The sequence below is a fragment of the Gekko japonicus genome, unplaced genomic scaffold (genome assembly GCF_001447785.1).
Source record: "Gekko japonicus isolate JY-2015 unplaced genomic scaffold, Gekko_japonicus_V1.1 scaffold298, whole genome shotgun sequence".
NCBI classification, from domain to species: Eukaryota; Metazoa; Chordata; class Lepidosauria; order Squamata; family Gekkonidae; genus Gekko; species Gekko japonicus.
Genome location: NW_015163615.1, coordinates 723232 through 746651, shown reverse-complemented (window position 1 = coordinate 746651; position 23420 = coordinate 723232). Strand labels below are relative to the sequence as shown.

The 23420-nt window shown below is 44.3% G+C and overlaps 2 protein-coding genes across 4 annotated transcripts; both read left to right on the top strand.

Moving 5' to 3' along the window:
- Positions 1 to 236: 236 nt before the first annotated feature.
- Positions 237 to 11083, top strand: NICN1 (nicolin 1). Of its 3 annotated transcripts, none has more exons than XM_015407392.1 (7): positions 237 to 370; positions 951 to 1092; positions 2826 to 3014; positions 5558 to 5671; positions 6568 to 6636; positions 8449 to 8553; positions 9392 to 11083. In XM_015407392.1, exons 2-7 carry the CDS (start codon positions 952 to 954, stop codon positions 9431 to 9433), a joined length of 660 nt encoding a protein of 219 aa, XP_015262878.1. In that variant the 5' UTR covers positions 237 to 370; position 951; the 3' UTR covers positions 9434 to 11083. The 3 variants fall into 3 exon arrangements, with proteins under 3 accessions (XP_015262878.1, XP_015262876.1, XP_015262877.1); XM_015407390.1 differs by having other exon boundaries at positions 237 to 387; XM_015407391.1 differs by having other exon boundaries at positions 237 to 404.
- Positions 11084 to 13916: 2833 nt separating this feature from the next.
- AMT (aminomethyltransferase) lies at positions 13917 to 22829 on the top strand. Its single transcript, XM_015407407.1, has 9 exons — positions 13917 to 14050; positions 16727 to 16894; positions 18345 to 18425; positions 19747 to 19878; positions 20080 to 20158; positions 20903 to 21048; positions 21347 to 21527; positions 21976 to 22131; positions 22638 to 22829. Exons 1-9 carry the CDS (start codon positions 13961 to 13963, stop codon positions 22814 to 22816), a joined length of 1212 nt encoding a protein of 403 aa, XP_015262893.1. The 5' UTR covers positions 13917 to 13960; the 3' UTR covers positions 22817 to 22829.
- The last annotated feature ends 591 nt before the right edge of the window (positions 22830 to 23420 follow it).

Below are 23420 nucleotides of genomic sequence, written 5' to 3'. Positions count from 1 at the left end.
CAACACGGAAACAACAAAAAGGCGCCGGTGTCGTCATTCAAAAGCGCCAGAATTACCCTAGTGGACACGTCTCTCTCTGTACCATGAAGCGGCGCACACGTTTTAAAGTATAAGCCCCGCCCTTCTAAGCGCCGCCTCCTAATTTGAGACTTGTGACGTAATCAGTGTGCGCTATGACGCTACCCCCTAGCAACAAAGGTTTCCCTGTGGGAAAGCTTCGTTCCGTAGCGGCACCATTTGTGTTACGCGATGCTGCCATTCTTGTAGAAGTCTTGTTGGTGCTGGATGGCATTTGTGGCGTGAAGCGGTGTCTCCTTCCTTAGCTGACAGCGGAAGAAGGACTGGAGAGCCGCAGCTGTGCCAGGAGCAGGCGAGTCATATGCCAGGGTCAGCAGTCGCTCTAGGTGGGGCCATTGTACGCTTACCTTCTCCGCCCCCTGTTTGGCCGGGTGGTCTGTCTCTTGGTATGGGTAGCTCCCCTTTGGCGCTTTCCTTTGCCAACTACACGCGGGGACTGTAGTGCTGAGCGCGGAACATCGTTTATAAATTGCCCCAAATAGGGTTAGATTCGAGTCCAGTAGCACCTTAGAGGCCAATAAGAGTTCCAGAGTATAACCTTTCGAGAGTTCAAAGCTCCCAACGTTCTGCAGCATTTCCGATTGCGTTTCTGTGCATGTTTGCCAGGAAGTGTGTGACACCCGGTTTTGTGGGGTTTACTCCTGAGTAATGTTGAATAGATCTGACGTTACTCGGTTATTGGAGCCTGTGCTTCCATCTACTGCAGCAGGACTTCCATTAGCTACCAGGTTACAAGTTGGCCTGTGAAACTCTCTGCGTTCGTAGTGCCCCCCCCCCTGTTTATGGTACTTAGTAAAATGGAATTTCTTGTGTTCTGGAGTGTGGATGTAAGTATTATGTGTCGCTGAACTGAGCCTGTGGTTCTTTTCCAGTATGGGGACGATGGCCCTTGAGCCCTCACCATGCACCATCAAAAGCCCAGTCATGCTGCAAGTGGGTGACATGAGGACTGAGCTAGGCCGGCCAGGTGTTGCGGTGATTGATGTGATACTACCACACTCTCAGACCATTGATGTGAGTATGAGCAATGAATACATTGTGGTGTAATCATAAACCTGTGATTACACATTGGATTGCACTGTAAGAGTTTGATCAGTGCATTTTATGCTTCAGATCTCATCTCTGCATTAAAAGAATAACGTAAGACCAGTCAGTTTCTGCCTGAAAAGATTTGTTTATTGATCAGCAATTGAATGAGAAGTTGCTAGCAGCTATGTACTGGCAAGTTCTAATTTCACCTTTGACTGTTATTAGTTTATACATATTTACTACACAGCTTGTTGGTTCACTAATATACCTCTTGAAATTTAACTCTTTACAGTCATTAAGAGGCAATCACACATGCATATCATTGATATTTCAGTGGACAGTAGACATAATTGTATAGATTACAACTGAAAAGAGCAGGAATACACTGAGGAAGTACGAGGTGAAACAAAAAAGTCTTCACCTGCTGATGGAAGACTGTGATAGAAGGGAACAGACAATAAACCTAAACAGGGAGTTCCATAATTTTGGTGTTGACAAAGAAGGCCCTCTCTTTGGTTGCCATTCATCTAGCCTCAGAAGGCGAGGGCATCCAAAACAGGGTCTCAGAAGATTACCATAACTGCTGGTAGGTTTGTATGGGAGTAGGCCGTCCTTAATATATGCTGGTCCCAAACAGTGCTTGATATACTTCTGTTGCACTCAGCTTAACTCTGCTGAGTGGGCTGCAGTGCTGTAGGTTGCTTTTTGGAATTCTAAGAAGACCAAGACCACTATACACACGTGAGTTTAGATTTATGAATCAAACAGGTTTATGAAGCACAATAGCATGCTACACTAGCAATCAGCAATTAATAAAGTAAAAATATACAGAACACGTCATTACTTCACCCATGGGAATTAAGGTTACCAACTGAAGCTACATGGTGGCCTCGCTAGTCAGTTCAGAGGCGGAAAGTCTGGTCTTCTCAGGGATGGCAGGGAGGAAGCTTAGCATGTACAGTTGTCCTTAGCTTTGCTGCTGCTGTGGTTTCAGAGTGTAGAAACAATGTCTTGGGACTGCATCTTTCTGTCTATGCTTCTTTCCCTGGATTGCTCTGTACTTCCATTGACTAGATCGTCAACTTTTAAAGAGAAATGTTTCTGTTCCTTTTAATGGAGAGATTAAACGTTCAATTATACCTTCCCCTTGTGGCTATTACTTTTGAGCATATTCTGACCACATTTTGTCTAAGGTAAACATGTTTTCACATGTACATGTGAACTTGAAGAAAAGGCTTTAACAAGATGTAGTTACTCCTGTTCCATCCTTCTCCCGTCTTTGTATGTTGCTTGAAGAAGCAGTGTTCTATTCTAAATGCTTTGCATAAGGTGTACCCTGGTTTTCCAGACATTTGTTCCAGAGACTCTTCTGGTCACTTTAGCTAGGTTAACCACAGATTGCTTAACTTCTCTTTTTCTCTTGCTTCCAAACATTGACCAGAGGGTTGTTTGGTCACTGGCTCTGTCGTATTCTTAACCTCAACTTCACAACTTCCCCTTTTTGACACAGGAGCCTTTTTTCAGCTACAAATCTTCCTTTTCTCAGCTGTAATCTTTAAGGCTTTTGATTCCTTAGCCAAGTTCTGACTTGGTCTGAGGCAGGCGTTCTTGAGCCCTTGAAGTTTAGGTGTTCCCATTACACTGCAGAGGATGGAATGGGCAGGGCCTCCATAAATTGCTTTTCCCCCCGGATATTCTATTTCTGGTCTTCATTTCAGTTGCAGGAAATTGTATTCAAGAACTATTACACAGCTTTTTTGAGCCTGCGGGTGCTGCGCCAAAGTTCCACAGGTGGTGGAGATGAAAGTCCTTCCAAGTGGGTTACCTGTCTGCGAAACTATTGCTTGATGCCTCACCCGCACACAGAGGAAGGCTCACAGGACTACTTCTCTGTTTCTAGGCATCAGGTCAGGATTTCAGCTTCGTTTGGTATTTCACCTATGCTGATATTTGATCCTCCCTACTATCTTGTAAGGTGTTTCCTGCCTGACATCCCAGCCTGTGCTCTACGCAGTGTCCTTATTTTTCCTACAGCATGGCATAAATATCACTCGGTGAATGTTGTAGGTCCCTGTTCTAACTGCCCACAGTGCACCTTTCAGCTCAAGTCATTCATGAGGCTGTTCTGGCCAAGCTGCCGCTTGATAACCAAAAAGGTTGAAACAAAGACAAAGAAAGTAAAATATAACCATGCACATAGTGTACAAAATGTAATATATAGTTTAACAATACAATCACGAGTGATAAAGTATCATTTAAAAACAACAGTCCTGTGCTTAAGCATGTAAGTACCTAATCCCAATATAAAGACAAATGTCCATTCATATAAATACAGGCCGTTGGAGCTTTGAGCATTGCAAGATTGGACCTAAGAAGATCCACTGGCTTATGAAATATTTTACATCTTGATGAGTTGCCCATGTTGTATCTCAAGAATATTTGACACCCCTTACTCCACGTATGAACATCTCAGTGTGAAAGGTCCATTCTGTGTATGATCAGTTTTATGTATAACTTTGTTAAATTAATAGAGTGCTCAGTTTGAATTATACCACTGAGGAAGGCTTATTGCTGAAACATGCTTGGTATTAGTTTTTGCATATGGAGACATTATGTACCTAACCTGTATTTGTATGAGTGGACACCTCTCTTTATATTGGGATTAGGTGCTTATATGCTTAACCATAGGGTTGCTGTTTTTAAATTATATTTTAGCACTCGTGATTGTATTTTTAAATGTTATATTATATTCTGTATATTTGCACCACGTGCATAGTTATATTTTACTGTCTTCTTTTTTTAACATTTTGATTACCTTTCTTGTGCAGGGTTGTGTTTTTCTCCCCGTTTTGGTTGTACTCAGGCTGCTGTTTGGCTCCTTAGGGGTTGCAGCCAGTGAGAGTTCATTCTCTAGGGAAATGCAGAAAGCCAGTTTGGTGTAGTGGTTAAGTGTGCGGACTCTAATCTGGGAGAACCGGGTTTGATTCCCCACTCCTCCACTTGCACCTGCTGATGTGACCTTGGGTCAGTCGCAAGCTCTGGCACAGCTGTCCTTGAAAAAGAGCAGTTTGTGTCAGAGTTCTCTCAGCCCCACCCACCTCACAGGGTGTCTGTTGTGGGGAGGGGAAGGGAGAGGAGTTTGTAAGCCGCTCTGAGACTCCAAGTGAAGGACGGGGTATAAATCCAATCTCTTCTTCATCTTCTCTTCTTTGTGCAGATAACCACTTATAAAAAGCAAATTATTAATGTTGGGAAAGATAGCCAAACTCCATTTTATACTCTTGACATTTCGGTGAGCTTTGTTACTCCTCACCGTCTTGCCTTGGAGTTGGCTTACTGGTAGATAAATTGAGCAAGTCGAACAGTTATGATGGGTGTGCACTTTTTTAAAATGAATGTTCATTTATGTAGCATTGTTACTGTGCAAGGGATCTGTTTCTACCCTTGCAAGCCTCTCTTTGAGGTAGGTCATTATAGTTCCTTTAACTGAGGAAATGGGCAAGCTGAAGTGGAGAGCTGGCAACATGGTTACTGAAGGACTGTTACTCCCTGATGGGAACCTATGTGGCAGTTGTGTTCCTTGCAACAGGATCTCCTACTAGTGCCTTGTCTTGCAAGGTCATGATCTGTTATGGCCAGGGCCTTTTCTGTTTCTGCACTGCCACTGTACTATCGCTTCTCAGAAGGAGTAAGGCAGGTACTATCCAGCAAGCTTGTAAAACAGCTATTTAAGAGAGCTTCTGGGGCAGCTTTAAGACTATAGGTGTGGTCTCTGATGTGTATTGTTGTATAATATCTGCTGTTACCTGCCCTGAGTCCTGACAGTATTGGAAGAAAAATGAGGTGTCTAAATGCCTTAAAAAATTTTGTCAGAGTCTGCCCAGCAAGTCTGTGGTTGAGCCAAGAGTTGACCAAACCTTCAGTGTCCATGTATTGAACAATTCTGTTTTTCTGAACCACAACTTGGCCTTTATTCTTAGAACTTTTGATGGTGTTGCCCATTTGGAATCTTTTTATATTTTTCGTATCCTGAGTTTTTTCTTAGTAGTGCTGTGAGTGGTAGACTGTGTAGTTACTTGGGTAATGCTAGCCCTCTGGGATTGTGAATGACAATTTAGCGTGCTCTTCAAGGAAGAATTTATTAGAAACACAGTTCTGTAGGTAAAAGGAGCTCCCTTGTGAAAAGGTTTCCAGCCCTGTCTCTAAAAGGAACAGAGCCTTTGCACCCATAATTTATTGACGCCAGCACTGCAGTAATCATCTGCCTATCCTATCCTAGTGAACTGTACCAGCTCCATCAAAAGTTAACTAGTGCACCCCACTTTTATAGCTGTAACACAGTAACTTCTGTACCTTTCCACCTTCTGTGATCAACAAGTGCTTCAGCTCTGTTACCATCTACTTCCTCCTGCAGTTGCATTCACTTATGCTTCCCTTGCTGTTTTGCTAGATGCTTTGTGATATGGACCGGGTGGCTGCCATACGTCTGATCCTACGTCAGCCTTCTCCAGTGTGGCTGCATTTCAGCATCGAGGAGCTACAACTCTTCCCTGGGAATCAGAAGGTGCATGCGCAGCCCCTTGTCAAGGCACCTTTCCCTTACATAGCCATTATTTTCATCCTTGTTGGGTCTTAGGATGGCTTACTGAGTTACGGGGTCAGGGGAAGACTTCATTAGAAGGAGGTCCAGAATCTTGCTTGGTTGTTCCACTGGGAACCCAAAAGAGCTTAGATTGTTCTCCTGTCCTCCATATTATCCTCACCACATCCTGTGAGGTAGGTTGGGTTGAGCGTGCGTGACTGGCCCGAGGTCTCTCAGGCTTCCATAATAGAGTGACATTTTGAAGGATCTCCCAGATCCAACACTAACCACTAAAACACACTGGTTCTTTTTGCATGATTAGCTGCTTTTAGGCTCTGTCACTTGAATTTACCCTCATTCTAAATTTGAGAGGACGCTATACCTAAATATTTTCCACTGATTCAAAGGTGCCATGCCTGTTCTGATATTATTCTGCTTCTGTGGGGTTAAGTCGTCATGACTGCCTACACTGCACCTTTCAGCTCAAGCCATTACTGATACTTGAATGTTACTTATTCAACTGCTTGGCCTGAGCTTTCTTTGAGATGCAGCTGTCCTTTTCTGAAGCCAATATCCTTCCCCCTCCCCATGCCCAAAGACCTCTGTCCAGCAAATTGTATGAGATACTAGGTTGTTTCTGGAATGTGCATCTAAAAATAAATTCGATATCTCCTTGGGAACAGTTGAGGCAAATATTTATAGAGGTCCCTCATGACCTTTTGCCTTTCTGTGCGTAGCCTGTTCTGAGAGACAGAGTGAAATACTAAACTGGGGGAGGTGGCTTAGCATGCTGGGCTGTGTATGTGTGTTTGTGTACTCACAAGTGTGCAAGTGCAAGCCTTGCGTCAACCTGAATCTGGGGCTGTTTTGTCTTCTAGAGTCCACAGAAAGGCTTTCCAGCCTGGCTTTCATGCCCATCTCAGGAACGGCCGGCCAGCCTGCATGATGTGAGTACTGTCACTGAGACCAGGGCCTGCCACCACAAGGATATACCCCACTAATCCCTCAGGAATTTGGGTCCCTGCCTACCATTTGGGATTGCTAATGGGAAACTGGGGCAGCCAGTGCATTTCAGGCCGGTCCTAGTCTTGGATGGAGAAGTTGACTCCTTTTCTCTGGTTTCTCGTATCTGCAAACCCTGATGCCATCAGCTCTGCCCCACCCAGACATGCCATCCTCACATTGCCCGTGGAGCATCTGGGGTTTAGAACACAAGACAAGCCAGTGTCGGATCAGACCATCCAGTCCAACACTCTGTCACACAGTGGCCAAAAATACCAGGTGCCATCAGGAGGTCCATCAGTGGGGCCAGGACACGAGAAGCCCTCCCACTGTTGCCCCCCCTCAAAGCACCAAGAATACAGTGCATCCCTTGCCCCAGACTGAGAATTCCTATCTATACCACGTGGCTAATAGCCACTGATGGACCTCTGCTCCATTTGTTTATCCAATTCCCTCTTGAATCCGTCCATGCTTGAAGCCGCCACCACCTCCTGTGGCAGTGAATTCCATATGTTAATCACCCTTTGGGTGAAGAAGTACTTCCTTTTATTTGATCTAACCCGACTGCTCAGCAGTTTCATTGAGCGCTATTCTGAGCAATCAACTGTTTATTTCCTTTTAATATCTCTTGCTTCAACTTGTTTTGGAAGGGCTGTTGGACATATTACTGTATAGTAGGGTGGGGGTGCAATGGCAGATTAGTCTCCCTTCCTCTCCTTTAGCCAGCACAGTAGGGAAGGGCAGAAAATGAGTGAGAACAAGGTGCTGTGTATGGCTAATCAGAAGCATGACACCTTAGATACCATTTGTCTGGGGTTGGTGTATGTTCAGCTCTTGGTGGGGAGTAGCTTCCAGGTGGATGTGGTGTTGGCGTCAAAGATGAAAAGTGAAGACGTCAATGAAGAAAGAATGGATGAACTTCCCCGGAGTTACCACTCGTTTCGAATTTTCTTTTTCATACATAAGATCTCCTATCAAGAAACATATCCATTACTCAAAACAGGAAGTCATCCCAGCCACAATACATTATGACAATAAATTTCCAAGCATACATACAGCTCTGCATCCACATAATCACAAGGTTTCCAAATTGGACTCTTTCTAGTTCTATAAATAAAAATAATATTACATTCATTACTTGTTGTTTTATTCAAATTTTGCATAACACATAGATAAAAATGAATTCTTACCCTAAATACTTCAAAAGTAACTCACATCAGGCTCTTAGCCAATATATCTAACCCGGGCTGATCAGCCTTAGCCATTGTATTTCGTTCCAAACCTTATATTACTACTGAGGTGTCTCTTGTAACGATGTTGCCAACATACTGTGCATTTAACTACATATCTAACAACCGACCATCAAAGGATAATTGGTATATACAAACAGTTCATGTAAGAACAGTTCATGTAAGAAAACAGGTCAGTTGTTAGATATGAATGTATAGGAGATCTTATGTATGAAAAAGAAAATTCGAAACAAGTGGTAACTCCGGGGAAGTTCATCCATTCTTTCTTCATTGACGTCTTCACTTTTCATCTTTGACGTCTTCACTGTTGAAAAGAGATTAAAACAATGGACTGATTACATTTTGACTGCATGTTATATTGGATTCTATAATATTTGCACGTTTTGCAGTAATTCTATTGTAATTATTATTGTCATACTGCTACCCCCTCCATCTATTGGATGTGGTGTTGGATCAACAAAAGCAAGGGAGAAGCTACTGATCTGAAGAACTGTTCTTTGCTTTCAGGGACTCCCTGATGCTGACAAAGTGTCTTCTGAAGTGCAGCAAATGTGGGTTCTAACGGAGATGCTCCAAGCCAGCCAGCCAGCAGCAGAGATTGGACGTTTTGATGTTAGTTATCGCTTGCTTATGCTCAGTACTTGGTGGCAAGGGGTCCCTTCATTGCACTCCAGTCAGAATCCAAACACTGAAAGTGTGGTTAAAAGTGGTGTCCCTTCCAATTCACAGGTCCTTTTAGCTGTATGCCTAGGCTTCATTGAAAGAAATAGATGCTCGTAGGGCCTCTCTATGAAGATCAACTCTCCTGGATCAGACCAAAAGTCCTCTCTAGTTCATCATCCTGTTTTCAGCAGTAAATAGTCTGGTGCCCTGATGAGGGAACACCCTAGATGAAGGGAGTCTCCAGTTAGTGGAACTTCTTTTAAGATTTATTGTATTTGCATTCATTCTTCCAAGGATCTTGGGATGCGTTGCATGATATCTTCCTATTAACTCAAAGGAGATTAGCTGGGAGAAAGCAACTAATTCAAGGCCAACCTTCAGGGCTGGGTGGAAATTAGAAGCCAGCTCGTCTTGGCCCAGTACTACATTTATTAACCCACTGTGTATCTCCAAATATAGTGGTTAGGAGGACAGGAGTAGTGGCTCAGTTCAGGTGTAATATGGATTAAGTCCCAGCATGCAAGTATGAGACTCCAGTGTTTGGAATCTGGGTTTTCAGGGAAGGTCAGTTTAGATGTGATTGCAAACTGCTTTGCAGCAAAACTAGAAATAATTTATTAGCTGGCCACACACAGGGTCATTACATGAGCATAAGGATGACCTTGGATTCATTCACATAGTGCCAAATTGTGGTTTCCCTTTACATCTAAATTGAACCAATGGGGGGCAATCCCCCCCCTCAGCTTGCTGTGCTTTTACGAAAAATAATTGTTTGTGTCTGTTTTAGGTGGATGGCTGCTATGATCTCAACCTGCTTTCCTACACTTGAGCTGGGTTGAAAGCTGACAAGGTTCTCGAGCTGGATTCACTAGATCCCATCCCTGCCTTATTGAATTGGCTTGAGGCAGGAAGAAATGGACCAAGTCTGCTGCCTTCATGTCCTGACCCTTCTCCTCCCTGCTGTTTTGGGGTGGCCTTTCTAGGCCGTTCTTCAAAATGGGTTCTGTTCTGTCCTTTCTCCCCATCCCACACACCCCTGAGTCCTGTGTGGAGAACATTCTCATAACTCTGCATTTTGCACTGGCACTCGGAAAGTTGGGTTCCTCTTCCCCAAACTGCAGGTGTTGAATTTGGGAATTTGTTCAGTCTCCTAATCTTCTTTTCCAAGCTCTATTCTCTGCTGCATGTTCCCCACTGAGAGCAAAGGGAAGCATTCTTTTTCATTCAGAATCTGTCTCTGGCATGAGGATGGCCTGAGATGTTTGGAAATGGCCAGTCAGAGGGTGCTCTGTCCCCAACAGCAGGTTATGGAATTTGAAAGCAGAGTTCAGTTACAGATGTGGCTACCTCACAAGAAGCTATGTAGGTTTTGGGGTGTTTTTTTTTAATGCCTGAGTAGGAAAAGAAAAGGATATGTGGATAAGTTTTCAAGAGGCCGCCTCTTTACAAGTCTGTTTTCCTCTCTGGAGGAATGTGAATAGCTCCCTTGGTGATTATGCAGGGCTATCCCTGACACCACGCTGGAGCTGGCTGTGCCTACAAGGCAGTGAACATGATGTGCCCAGAAGGAAGTAATCTGCACTCATGATGTAGCTCTGTGCTGTGCATAATAAAACTAGCAGTACGTGGTTTCAGTTGATTGCTGAAGTACCCTGCCACATTCAGCAGGCACCGTGCTTAGAGGCTTCAGGGTACAAAGATTGCATTATACTGGAAAGCTTAAGCTCAGCTGTGCAGTGGGTTTACCTTCTAGAAAACACAGTTGCACCTCTCCTTACTTGCTGTCATCTATGCATTCCTAGATATTTTCTTGTTTGTTTCTGTCTCTGCTCTTCAGTTTACTCTTGCATAGCTGTAGCTGTTAATTGCCACTTCCTGCCCTCAGGGGTTGCTGATGGAGCACTTGAGAGAACAAATGACATTCGTGGTATACCAAGAACAGACTTGGCTGCCTTTTGGGAAATCGTTTTCCATCTTAATTCCCCATTTGCAAAGTGAGTTTGAAATTACACCCTGAGGAGGCTGTTATGAAGTGATAGTTACAAAGAATACCTAAGCACCTCACCTTTGGGGCACACTGTGTGATATTTATGTATCTGAATGGCCTAAAGCCACATGGCTTCTGCACATATGTCTTCCTTGTGGTTAGGGTACTTCTAGCAGTACATGCATGATTGGTAGCCATCAGACAGAGGAGGGTGTAGAATGACATGAATTGTTGGTGTTGGATGTATAGATGAAATTTGGTGTCTGTTGTTGGGAGCAGCCTTTGTAATGTTTCCTGTACCTCTAGATAACTCCCTTCTTATTTATTGTGAACTACTTATGTTATTTATAGTTGGAAGGGGGCCTGGTGGCCTTTATCCCATTGCACTGAACCAGATTTGGTTACCAAATCTTTCTCAATAGATGTTGATCTAGTTCAAATGGCTTCACCGCCTTGTATTGTGTTTATTGGGGGAAGAAGAGGGAATAAACACTCTGCAAAACAGTAGTTCTGCCTGTGCCATTAGTGAAGCCTTGTTTAGGTTGACTTATAAAATCTATCACGAGCCAGAAGAGAAGACTTCCAGGCTACATGGCAGGGGTAGGCTTTTCCATGTGCTGCTTGTCCATTGTGAATGGGGTCACAAATGTATTGTCAAGCTCTTGATTCGTTGAGGTAACTAAATGCAAATAAGGAGAATTCAAAATGGAGGGTGCAGAGTGTAATCAAGATGAAGGTGCTGACAGCCAATAGCCCATTCTGGAGAACATCTGCAGAAGAAGGAAGAATATCAATATCTCTTCCAGTTATCCAGTCCACTTTGCTTTTGGTTGCTGCCTCTTCTGTACAGAGTTTGATTTCTTCTTCTCCCTGAATCCATATGATGTGTTGTAATGTTCCACGTAAGAACTGACCCTTCATAATTCTAGATTCAAAGCCTTACTTCTAGTGCTACTTTCTGTTATTTCATAGTCCCTGGCTATGTGAAGAGTAAATATTTCAAAGGCCTCTAATTGGTTGTAGTATCCTCTGGGGCTTTTGATCAAATTAGCCATACTCCCTATAAAGTGCTCTCCTTGCTGTTGTCTTCCAAGCTGATGCTGCAATATATACTCCATTATTTACATATTGATTTTATGAAGATTCTTCTGATGTAAAAGGTTCATTAGGATGGAATCTATCCAGGTTTTTGAAATTAGTTTTTAAGTGGCAGCCTGAAACAGAATATGAAATTTAAGTGAGGCTTGTCCTCATGATATATGGAAATTGTCTCTGTGTTTATTGTGTATGCTCAAGTAATGATGAGGGCCATCTTCCTGCCAAGCACGCTATGAATGCTTCCCTAGATCCTAGTGTGATGTGCTAACTGCTGTAACCATGCTGGCATTTTACCACAGTATTCTACAGCCTGGTTATAGACCGTAAAATACATGGGCCAAATGGCTGTACTTGATCTGTTCCTGTCTGAAATTTGCCACATTTCAGAATGAATTTGTGACCTGTATAGCCCTAGTTTGTGTTGCTGTAAGTATAACTGTTCCCTGGAAGGCCAGATAATGAAACTGAAGCTCAAATACTTTGGCCACCAAATGAGAAGGGAGCACTCAATGGAGAAGACCCTGATGCTGGGAAAGATTGAAGGTCAAAGAAGACGGGGACGGCAAAAGAAGAGATGGTTAGACAGTGTCATCGACGCAACGAACATGAAACTGAGCCAACTTCAGAGGACGGCGGAAGACAGGAGGGCCTGGCGTGATCTGGTCCATGGGGTCGCGAAGAGTCGGACTCGACTGTGTGACTGAACAACAACAAGTGTACAAGGCTTTTGAAGTTCACTTTCAAAGTTCCAGCAAAAGAAACACGTTCTCTACATTATGTAGTATAAACTTACTGATGCAAATATTTTAGTTGCTTCAGGTAGTGACTCATTCCTGATGCCTTAAACAATTCAAATATTGTATTGTAATGAGCAGGCTGGTGGTTGTTCTGCAGTCAGTTGCATCTGTGGAAAGCAGTTTGCAACATACTCTAGCATCCGGAGAACCTTTCCTTTTAAAAATACATAGTTCTGTTCATTTTGGCTCAAAAAGATGGAAAAAATCTGAAAACAGCATGCAGGTAATGCTTACTGAAATTTCAGAGTAATACTAGCTTTAGTGGAGCAAAACAGCTTTGGCTGTACTGAATAAGAAACTAGAAGCTCTATGTAGGATATCAGGTACTGCAGATAACAAATTGAGGACCTTGTGCATTGAAATTAAGGGCTTCTAAGCCAGCAGGCATAAAGTTTCAACAGAGCAATGTAGCATAAATTGTTCATGTTTCCTTATTCAACTGGGGCCTTCTAAGGTAAGGAGTGTGGTCTCTACCTCCCTCCTCTATCATTTAGCAACAGAGAAAGTGGGGGTTACTTGGTAGTGAGAACCACAAGCCTACCTACCCAGTCTTGACCAGTCTTCATGTTCCGATGTTCCTAGGCTCAGTTGAAATCGAACCTTTTAACACCAAATGTCCTGGGACTGGTGCTCCTCCAGGTTCATCTTTTAGCTCTTGAACCTGCCTAGCAGTTAAGAACAACTCAGATCCTTCACTGTGTGTGAACTATGGAGGCAAAGTGGGTTTCTCCCAGAGAGAGGACCTCTTCTGTGGAAGTGCACAGGCTATTGCACTGGGCATCTTCATCCAGTTGCACCTCTGTTAACACCTGGCAAAGTCTTTCCTGTTCTCTTGTGCTTTTAATGGTATTTAAGATTCTTCTGCCTGGTCTTGCCTGGAGTCTGTTGAACGAAGTCACAGCTCAGTAGCAGAGCACATCTTAAAAGAACAGCTGGGTCGCTGGCATTTCTAGTTAAAAGGATCTCAGGAATGCTGACACAATGATCTAGACGGACCAATACTAAATAAAATAGTCTAAATAAAAGCAGTTTCATCCGTTCTTCGAGTGACAACACGGTCTGGCGGGGTGTAATTTGTCTTTTTTCAGCTCTCATGGGGATGGTCTCTGGACCCGACCACATGAATAGGCTTAATCTTCGTAATTTTCAGGAAGGTGCTCAGCCTCCCCCGGGAGCCACCCTTGCTCCTAGCAAAGCAATGCCTCTGGCCCAGCCCTAGCCCCCCCCCCCCCCGGAAATTGGAAAGTCTACACCCTTGCGGCTGCAACAACTGCGTGGTTACTCTTTAGAAGTGTGTGGGTGCCTCCTCGTTCGTGCAGGGTGAGAGAGCACTTTGATCGGTGGCCGGGGCCGGGACTACAGTTCCCAGACTCCTCCGGGTGATCGAGCTCAGGGGGCAGTGTCTGGCTGGGAGGGAGAAAAGATAGTAAAGTGTTGTCCAGCTATGTCGTAGGGGCGCTTGGTGGCTAGGAAAATGCTGCGGGCTGCGGTGCGGCTTGTGTCTCCGCGTTTGGGGTTCGGTGAGCCTACCCTATGTGCGAAGCGGGGCTACGCTGCTGGGCAGGTGAGCAGGGACACACACACCCCTTGGGGGAGAGAGGAATCTTGTGCAGGGTTGCTGCTTGCTTCTGGGACAAAGAGGCGCGTTAGGCTACAAGCCTAAGAACACTTGGCAGGGCGTAAGCACCGCTGAATAAAAGGAGGTTTGTTTGTTTAAAATAAACATGCCTAAAGCAGCGGTAGCGGAATGGTCCTGTGTCTACAGCAGGGCACGAAGCGGTCAATCCTTTGTGCTGGAGATAAAAGGGGAATTTCGGCTGAGAAAACTTCGAAGGGACTATAAATTCACATGTTTTAAATATAAATAAATATGTTCTTGGCCACGGCTGAATTTTAATTTGGGTGATCTTTTAGCCATTAGGAAGTCCAGTTGAATCACTGGATAATTGAAAACGGGAAGGCGCTCCTGGACAGAGAGCTTTGCTTTCACACTAGAAGAGAGTCTTGTAGCATCTTAAAGACTAACAAAATTTATGGTATGAGCTTTCGCGAGTCACGAGCAGTGGCTCACTAAAGCTCATACCCCACCACAAGTTTTGTTAGTCTTTAAAGTGTTACTGGGCTCTTACTCTTTTCTACTGCTACAGACAGACTAACACAGCTACCTACCTTGATTTTTCTTTCACACTGACAAACTGCAACCGGCCCTGGCAACTTCCCCTGCAGGGAAAAGAACTCCCAACTTCTCAGAAACTGACTGCTGTTTTGTGCGAGTTTCCTGAGATGTTGCTGAGAATGCTGATGTCTTTTGAACTGGGAATTAGATATCTGACCAAGGAGTCTTTCCCTGATGGTAAAAACGCTGCAAACTCCAAGAATCAAACAATCCCACTCCTTACTTGTAGCCTGTTTACAAGTTACAGTGAACACATGTACAATCTGTATACGGTGTACACTTGATTTTTTTAATAGGTCCATTGAGTAATCCTATTCAGGTACAGCTAAACCTGATTTAAACCCCACATTTATCCAGGTACTGGTCTCTGGTTCATTTGAACACGTCTCTTTCTTACAAACAGGCATACATACATGCAGGATATATAATGTGTGAATCAGGCCACAACAGGGAAAGCCATTGTTCTCTTAGCCTTACAATATTGGAGGGAGTAGCTATTTACATCTGCCCAAGGGGTATGTTCTATTAAGAAATATTTTGTTCAGTGATGCAGAATCTATAGCATGGCTGAACAAAATATTTATAGGGTGCAACTGAAGAAAATACCACTGTGAACAAAGAGAAGCCTTTCAAGTATGGGCCCAACTAGGAAGGACAGCTGGTAGCCTGCAATAGAAACATCCAAACTATCCCTATTAGTCAGTAGTTATAAAATTGCTATTTCCCACTGCTGTTGTCAGAGAATATTAGGGATGAGCACAGAGATAGGTCACTTCACATGGCTGGTGGTCTGTCTTGTGGAAGTATAGATCTACACTGTCCATTCTTTCAAATACCAACTGCTCTCCAGTTATTATTTTTTTTAACCATGAATGGTGCTGCTGTAAGAAATACTTTTAAGCACAGGTAGTTGTCATTACCTACTACACTGAGGAAAACTGAAAATGGGATTTATCTGGAGATAATCATGACAACTTTCAGCCATAAACATATAGCTAAGATCTTAACGGGGTGAGAAAGTGACACAGAGGAGACTTGCATACCTATGGGGGGGTCCAAAGGGCGAACAGTCTTTTTCCTCTTGACGTTGGGCTTGTGATAAAGCAGTAAGCAAACAAACCTCATTACAAAGGTCAGAGGCATTCAGATAGACAAGATTTACCCCCTGACCCCAAAGTACTCTTTCTAATGAAATAATACCAAGGTTGGTCTTTAGTATAATTCATTATAAAACATATGAGGTGGTCAGATGTGGCCATCCTTCCACCCTCTTCAAATGCTGTAATGCCAAAAGGTTATAACTTATTTCAGCATCTTTCTGAGGATAGAGGTGGATGCATGGGTAGATACTTATGCTGCACCTTATCTGGGTGGAATAAGATAAATAGGCTTCTGGATTGTATTACTTGAGGCTGCACATGTATGGGTCATTTTTAAATAACATTCCTGACAATTAAAAAAACAAACCCATGTATGGAGAAAGTTAGCATAGCCCTTTCCATCATTTGCTCATTCACTGTATGCTGAAGAACTCTAGAGCTTCATTTTGCATATTATGATAGAATGCTTTAGTTATGTAAGATAGTAGAATGGAAGCCTGATGGAAAGCCACGTGTCAAGATCATACCCAGAATCAATTCAGGCCATAAAGGAGTACAAAAACTTGTTGGCAGGCAGTCACTATTTGCATCCTGCTCCTTTTTTTAGCCCAGTTGAATCTTTTGGGGGGTGACTTCTTTCTGACACGCACCCCTTGGTCCTCATGATTACCTTTCTCAAGGGCTGGTGAACTGGGAACCATAAAGTTTCCTGTGTGGGTGTGCGAATTCTTTGGGACAGCAAGAAATCAGCATTATAAGCCTCTAGGAGGAACCAAGGGCTGCACGGAGAGTGGTCAGTACAGCTCTAATTTGGGGAAGGGAGGAATTATTTTCTGTGTGTTCCTCGAATAGGACTGAGGTGGGCCAGTTTGGGAGTGGTTGTGATGTAGCTGGACAAGTTTGCTGGACTCTGATGGTCACATGTAGGTTGCTGATCAATGGCACTCATTTCCTTCCTCTATAGGACAGTCTGAAGCAAACACCTCTCTATGACTTTCACCGACACCATGGTGGGAAGATGGTGGGCTTTGCAGGCTGGAGCCTACCTGTACAGTACACACACAGCCACTTGGAATCCCACCTGCACACACGTCAGCACTGCTCACTCTTTGACGTGTCTCACATGCTACAGGTAAGGTCTGAGAGGGCAGCTGGCCACAGAGGAAAGACCCTGCATTACTGCTGTAGCTTCTCTTGTCCTCAATGGAAACTGGAAGTTTCATCTCCAAATACACTCCTAGTGGGCACTGTTAGAACTGGCAAATGTTGATCTTTCTGGGACAATCTGACAGAGGCCAGGTGCTTTTGTACCCTAAAAAAACACAAGACTGTTTTGATGAACAGGACAAGATGGTGGCCCTCTGCACTTCCACCAGGCGCAAGTGTGTTTTTCCCCAACACTATTAGAAAATGAGCCAGGGAGCTTTGACCAACTGCAGCCCCCCATGGAATGTTTACCACAAATACTTTTTAATAAGCGGTGATCCTAATGGTCCTGGTTTCCCCCCACTATGTGGAACAGTTTTTTTTAATTAGTCTCAAATGCTTTGGGGGAATTATAGGGGCAGAGCAATGTGAAAGGTCTGAGCTGATTTATAAGGATTTACAGAGCTAGGGGAGTGATGGTTGATGCCAAAGACTGAATGTGATTACTTAGCTCATGGTTGGTAGCATAAGCTCTCTGGCATAATCCATGTATGCAGAAGCAGGCATTTAATTTAGACAGCAGAGTGTTGCATTGTGTCAGTAATTTGTAACACTGTCTCTGCTCTTCATGGAAGCTCTTAGTAGGATAAAGAATTCTCTGTAATTTTAAAGATATTGCCAGGCTCCTATGGTTATATGCAATTGGTGCCACTTTTTTCTAGAACTCAGTACTGCTTCTGCTGTGAAAGAGTACATTTCCCTGCTGCATGAACTCCTTCGCCAATTAAGAACTCTCAGTACTGCTTCTGCTGTGAAAGAGTACATTTCCCTATCACAAGGACCTGCTGCATGAACTCCTTCGCGAATTTATGGAAATCAGTTCATATTTGTATCATTAGCCGATGATGATGATGCCTTCTGATCTTGAGAGATCTCTAAAATCTGGCTTGGATTGGAAATCAGTTCATATTTGTATCATTAGCCAGTGATGATGATGATGATGCCTTCTGGTCTTGAGAGATCTCTTGAGAGATCGAGCAGTAATTTCTGCTGATGGAAGGGAATTCTATCAGCAGAGTGTGATATTCTTACCTGCTACCTTCTGCTCCACCTCAAAATCCCCCCCCCTCAATACTGCTCCGGGGAGATGGGGAGTGGGGACCCCTAGGAACAGCATAAGAGGGGGGGAAGTCAGAGGAGTGCAGCAACAAGGGGGACAGGCAAAAATCACCCCCCTTCCATCAGCGGAAATCTTTCATGGGATGCAACCCGATACTGGACTCTTTTCTGGTAATTCTGGTCACATCGTACAACTCAGCTGCACCAAACCATGCAGCTGTTGGCTGGGAAAGTGGTGCCATGACCAGCTCTGGAGCCTCATTGTGTCCTGAATACTACATAAAATGTGGGCAATGTGAATTTATTGTCTTTCACAGACTAGAGTGTTTGGCAGAGACCGGGTGAAATTCCTGGAGAGCCTAGTAGTTGGGGACATTGCAGAGCTGAAGCCTGATCAGGTATGTTGGAGGCCTTTGAGTTAGACACAGATGTGATCCAGTGGACAACATGTTGGGATTAGATATGGGACTCCCAGAGCCACATTCCTACTTGACTAGGTTTTTTTAGTTAAGTCTGTTACAGCCCAGTTGGGCATGTTGCTGGAAGTTATGGGATGGAGGTCCCAGCATTTCCCTTGCTTTAAGGGGCAGGGGCCCAATTCAGATTAGGACTGTGGTGCAAGGGGAGGGAGGTTTCAGCCTCCTTCCTCATACCACTTTTCTGACCTGAAATAGCCACATGGACCTAACAACTTGCCACATCAGGGCAAATGCAATGCAGGTACATGTCTGTATGCCACCAGGGCAAATACCAGCTCCATGTAGTAATTTCAGTTCAGATAAACAGTATGGGGAGTCCCACTCCCAACTGTGCCCCTGGCACCCGCTCTTTAAAGAAAAAGAAATGTTTGGGGCTCTGTTCACGGAGCTGACAGTGTTGTGACTGGTTTGGTCCTTAGTCTGACTGCTCACAGGGTGGCTGAGAACTTTCCCTGAGCCCTTGAGAAAGGACAGGGAAACAAATATAAATAAAAGTAATGCACGGATTTTTAATTATGAATATAAATAAAATGCATAGATTTTTAATTATGAACAAATACAATGTGCCTGAAGCATACTTCATTATTTTTTGCAAGCTGTAATCCAGCACCATATCCCAAGTACTGGATAAGGAGTGGGGTGGAAGCAGTCTTGCTACTGGGGACAGCTGTACTAGTTTGTAGTACATCTGTCCCCAGGATGGATGGCACAGAGATTTAGTACCCAGTACCCCAAAGCAAATTGTTAAAAGGGTCACAGAACAACCTTATAGTTCTTTGTCTCACTTAACAAAACACAATAGTGTTGGTGGCTTTGAATCACGCAAGTATTGCAGGTATCTAAAAAATATCTATGTAGGCATTGGGGGGGAGTTGATGTCACAGTCCATCATTAATAGGTGCGCCTGCAATTCTTGGACATTTATCCTCCACACAGCAATCACCAACACCATTGAGGCCAATGACTGCCTTTCTTACCCCTAACCCTGATCCTTTATTATTTAATTTCTACCCAAACTTATAGCCAGATTGCTCAGTCTGTCTTCTTTTGCCTGGTAACTTACGTCCAGTGGCACCTTCAGGACTAACAGTGTCTGTTTCAATGAGCTTTACTCTTGTTTTTAGTCTTTAAAATGCCAGTAGACCTTTGTTTTGCGACAACAGGCTATTGCAATAACCTCTTTGCAGTCAGCTTAAGAGATCGATCACTGGAGTCAGGCTGAGCACAGCTTTATTTCCAGGGCACTCTCTCTCTGTTCACACATGAAAAAGGAGGCATCATAGATGACTTGATTGTGACCAGCACCTCAGAGCAGCACCTCTATGTGGTCTCCAATGCAGGCTGCATGTACAAAGATTTAGCCCTCATGCAGGTATGTTTCCAGCCAGGATCACCCTGGGGAGGAGGCGACACAAGAAACGGGGATGGCGAGTACTTCTGCTATTCTTGGTGACTTGATCAGTCTCTCTCTTGCACTGGTTGTTGAATCCCATTACAGGAAGGATGGGATGGACAAAGGGAGGCTGTCCCTAGTGCATCATGATCTTTCAGTCACCTTTGTTTCTTCTCACAGAACAAGGCAAAAGAAATGAAAGCCGCTGGATGCGATGTGGATTTGGAGGTCTCAGACAATGCTTTGCTTGCTCTGCAAGGTAAATCGCACTTTTGCAAAACTAAAGAAACATGTATACCTGTAACAGGGCCAGGCCCCCACCTTGTAAAAGAATGCACTGAACTGTTTCAGTGCCCATTTCTCTGCATTTCCAAAGCCAAAGCAATGTTCCTGCTCACCCCCCCTTGGCTAGCTCCAAGCTGCTCCTTTTGTTCTGTTGCATTCCCTGTGCTCCCATCTAAAACATTCTCCTGGGTTTGCTGTGTTAGGCTCCCTTGGGTCCCGCAAGACCAGTTCTTGGGGATATCAACTGGCCTTGGGCCTGAAATCAAAAGCTCATTACACGCTGGTACCCAGTTCTATGCTCCTCTCTACACTTGACCTCTAATCAAAACATACTTAGACCAATGTTCCCTCTAAGCTGTGGAATCTTGTGAGCAAGAATTCTACTTTGTGAGCTCCTGGCATTAAAGTTGTGAGCAAGCTATTTGGCTACTGCATAAATCAGTTTGCTCTGGAGCCCTCCTTCCTGAGGTAAGGCAAAGATGTGTGAGCCGGAGGCTAAAAAACTGTGAGCTAGCTCACCCTAACTCAGCTTAGAGGGAACACTGACTTAGGCTAAGAGAAGGAAGATTGTGTTCATTATGTGGGTGAAACACAGTCTAAAGCTGAAATATGCAATTCTTCCCGCACTCAATTGGGACTTGTCTTGGGGGAATCCAAAGAACTAACAACCGCTTGCAGGCTTTCAGCTTGTTATTCTGCTTCCTCCTCCCTCTACCAGGTCCTGCCATGGCCCGTGTGCTGCAGGCTGGGGTGTCAGACAATCTGGCTAAGCTGCCCTTCATGAGCAGTGCGGTGATGGGTGTATTTGGAGTGCAAGGCTGCAGGGTCACACGCTGTGGCTACACAGGCGAAGATGGCGTAGAGGTACCATGCAGTCAGCTCACCCAAAGGATTAAAGGGGATGGGGTAATGTGACAGCAGAGTTGATGTGGTCTGATGATGTCAGATTGCAAGGCGAAGACCTGAGAAGGGAACAGTTATTTCAGGTTGGGGGAGGGGAGAGAGAGAAGGAACCGCACACCAAATACAGCTGGTTGGGGCTGAGGAGTCAGGCCACGTGAATATCATCAGGCGGGTCACGAGTGGGTAAGGTGAGGGAGTAACAAACTGGGAAGCAAGGGTAAAAAGCCCACTGACCAAATAAATGTTTTCCCCTGCCCAGATCTCTGTCCCTGCAAGCCGAGCAGTGGAGCTGGCTGAGCTACTGCTCAGGGATCCAACTGTGTGGCTGGCTGGACTCGCTGCTCGAGATAGTTTGCGCTTGGAGGCAGGGCTCTGTCTCTACGGGAACGACATTGAGGAGAGCACGACTCCTGTGGAGGCCAGTCTGACATGGACTCTGGGTAGGTGTTTGCGGCATCTTTGGATTTGTGCCTTCCCCTTGTTTTCCTGGCTGAATGCAGAACTTGATCAAGCTCCTACCCTCCATCAAAATCAACCCAAAAGGAAGACAACCCTGGATGTAAGACTATCCCTCTAAAAATATTATTCACAAAAGGTTATTACTGTAGGTAACTGTAACTTCAATGCAAATTTAAGATAGGCTGTCAGCAAAAACCTAGTCTTCTTTTCAGGAAAACAGGGTATTCCACGGTCCAGGGCATGCTGAGCAGGAAAAACACAAAAACAATATATTGGCAAGGAGAAGGAAGCTGTAAGAGTTGTTCAACAGCATGGCTGAAAGGCTACGTAATATATATTTGCCCACAATTGCAGGGTCATTTGGACCACAGCAGTGGAATTCCTAATCTGAATACTAGCAATAACACTTTCCTTCTGACTGGTTCCCAGGGAAACGCCGCCGTATTGCCATGGATTTTCCTGGTGCGCATATCATTTTGGCTCAAATCAAAGAAAAGCCAAAGAGGAAACGTGTAGGACTGATTTCCACGGGGCCTCCTATCCGTCAGCACATGCCAATCCTTGGTCCAGAAGACAAAATCATTGGTAGGTAGAACAGCAGTTCTGAATGGTCCCCCACCCCGGTTACTCTGGGTGAGTGCCTGAAAGTCCAGTGGCACCTTAGAGACTAACAAAATTCATTCCAGCTTCAATGAGAATAACTGTCCCAAGATCGCCCAGTGAGCTTTATGAACATATCAAGTACACAAGTTTATGAAACATTTATGCTGAATCAATTTTGTCTTTAAAGCGCTTCTGGTATTTTAGAATTTTAATTGTTTCAAAGTAGCTCCTAGTCAACTTCTAATGCAGCACATCCTAGCAGTTCAGCTATTGCAAATAACATTTGAAGAACTCTGCTGGATACCAAGAGCAGCCGCCAACTGCTTGACTGTGCATCCCTTCCATAGGTTATCAAACTACTCAGTCTATAGCTACAAGGTCACACTCAAGCAAAGCTAGGGCCATTAAGGGCGGTGAGTTTCCCTACTTATAGAAATTTGGTAGAGGTTATATGTTTCTCATTAATCTGCCTTTCCTTCTTGTACAAGGTGAGGTTACCAGTGGCTGTCCCTCACCCTGTCTGCAGAAGAACATTGCCATGGGCTACGTGGAGAGTGAACACAGCAAACTGAATACAGCCATCATGGTAGAAGTGAGGAAGAAGAGCTACCCAGCTCAAGTGACCAAGATGCCCTTTGTACCCACCCACTACTACACAGTGAAATGAGTAACTGCTGGCACAGATTCTTTTTTGTACTCTGTCAACCTATAGGGAAGCAGAGGGCCATGGACACATCCTTTAGGAATGGTAGCTGCTAAAACCAATCAATAAAGAAAGAGGAAGATCAGCTTCAACTGCTGAAGAAACTGCCTTAGTAACTAAAAAGGACAGCATAGACTAGTCCCAGGTGGCTTGCTCCTTTAAACTAGCACTGACATAGCAATAACTGGAGCTGCCCCAGTCCCTGCACAGAGCCTGCCTAGTTCTGGACTGGTTTCTGTAATTTAATGAAAAAATAAAAAGTGCCCTGAACTTCTCTGCTGCCGTCTAGTTATTTGAAATGCAGTCATAGGCAATATGCCCTGATCTGATCTGTGTTCAGCTAGTAAATTTGACAGCCTTGCTGATTGTTCCTGCTCTTACAGGAGGAAGAAGTAATCTCACTGGTTTGTCCCCTTGATATGTGTCAGCATCAGAGCTATTGGGGTTCGTGTGTGCGCCCATGCCCATGCCTGGAAGTCATGGCGACCTTAACAAACATGTTTCTTTTGATCCCAGCTTTTATTCCCTTGGGTAAAAGATGTGAGATATCGTCTCCAGGTGGTCCCTG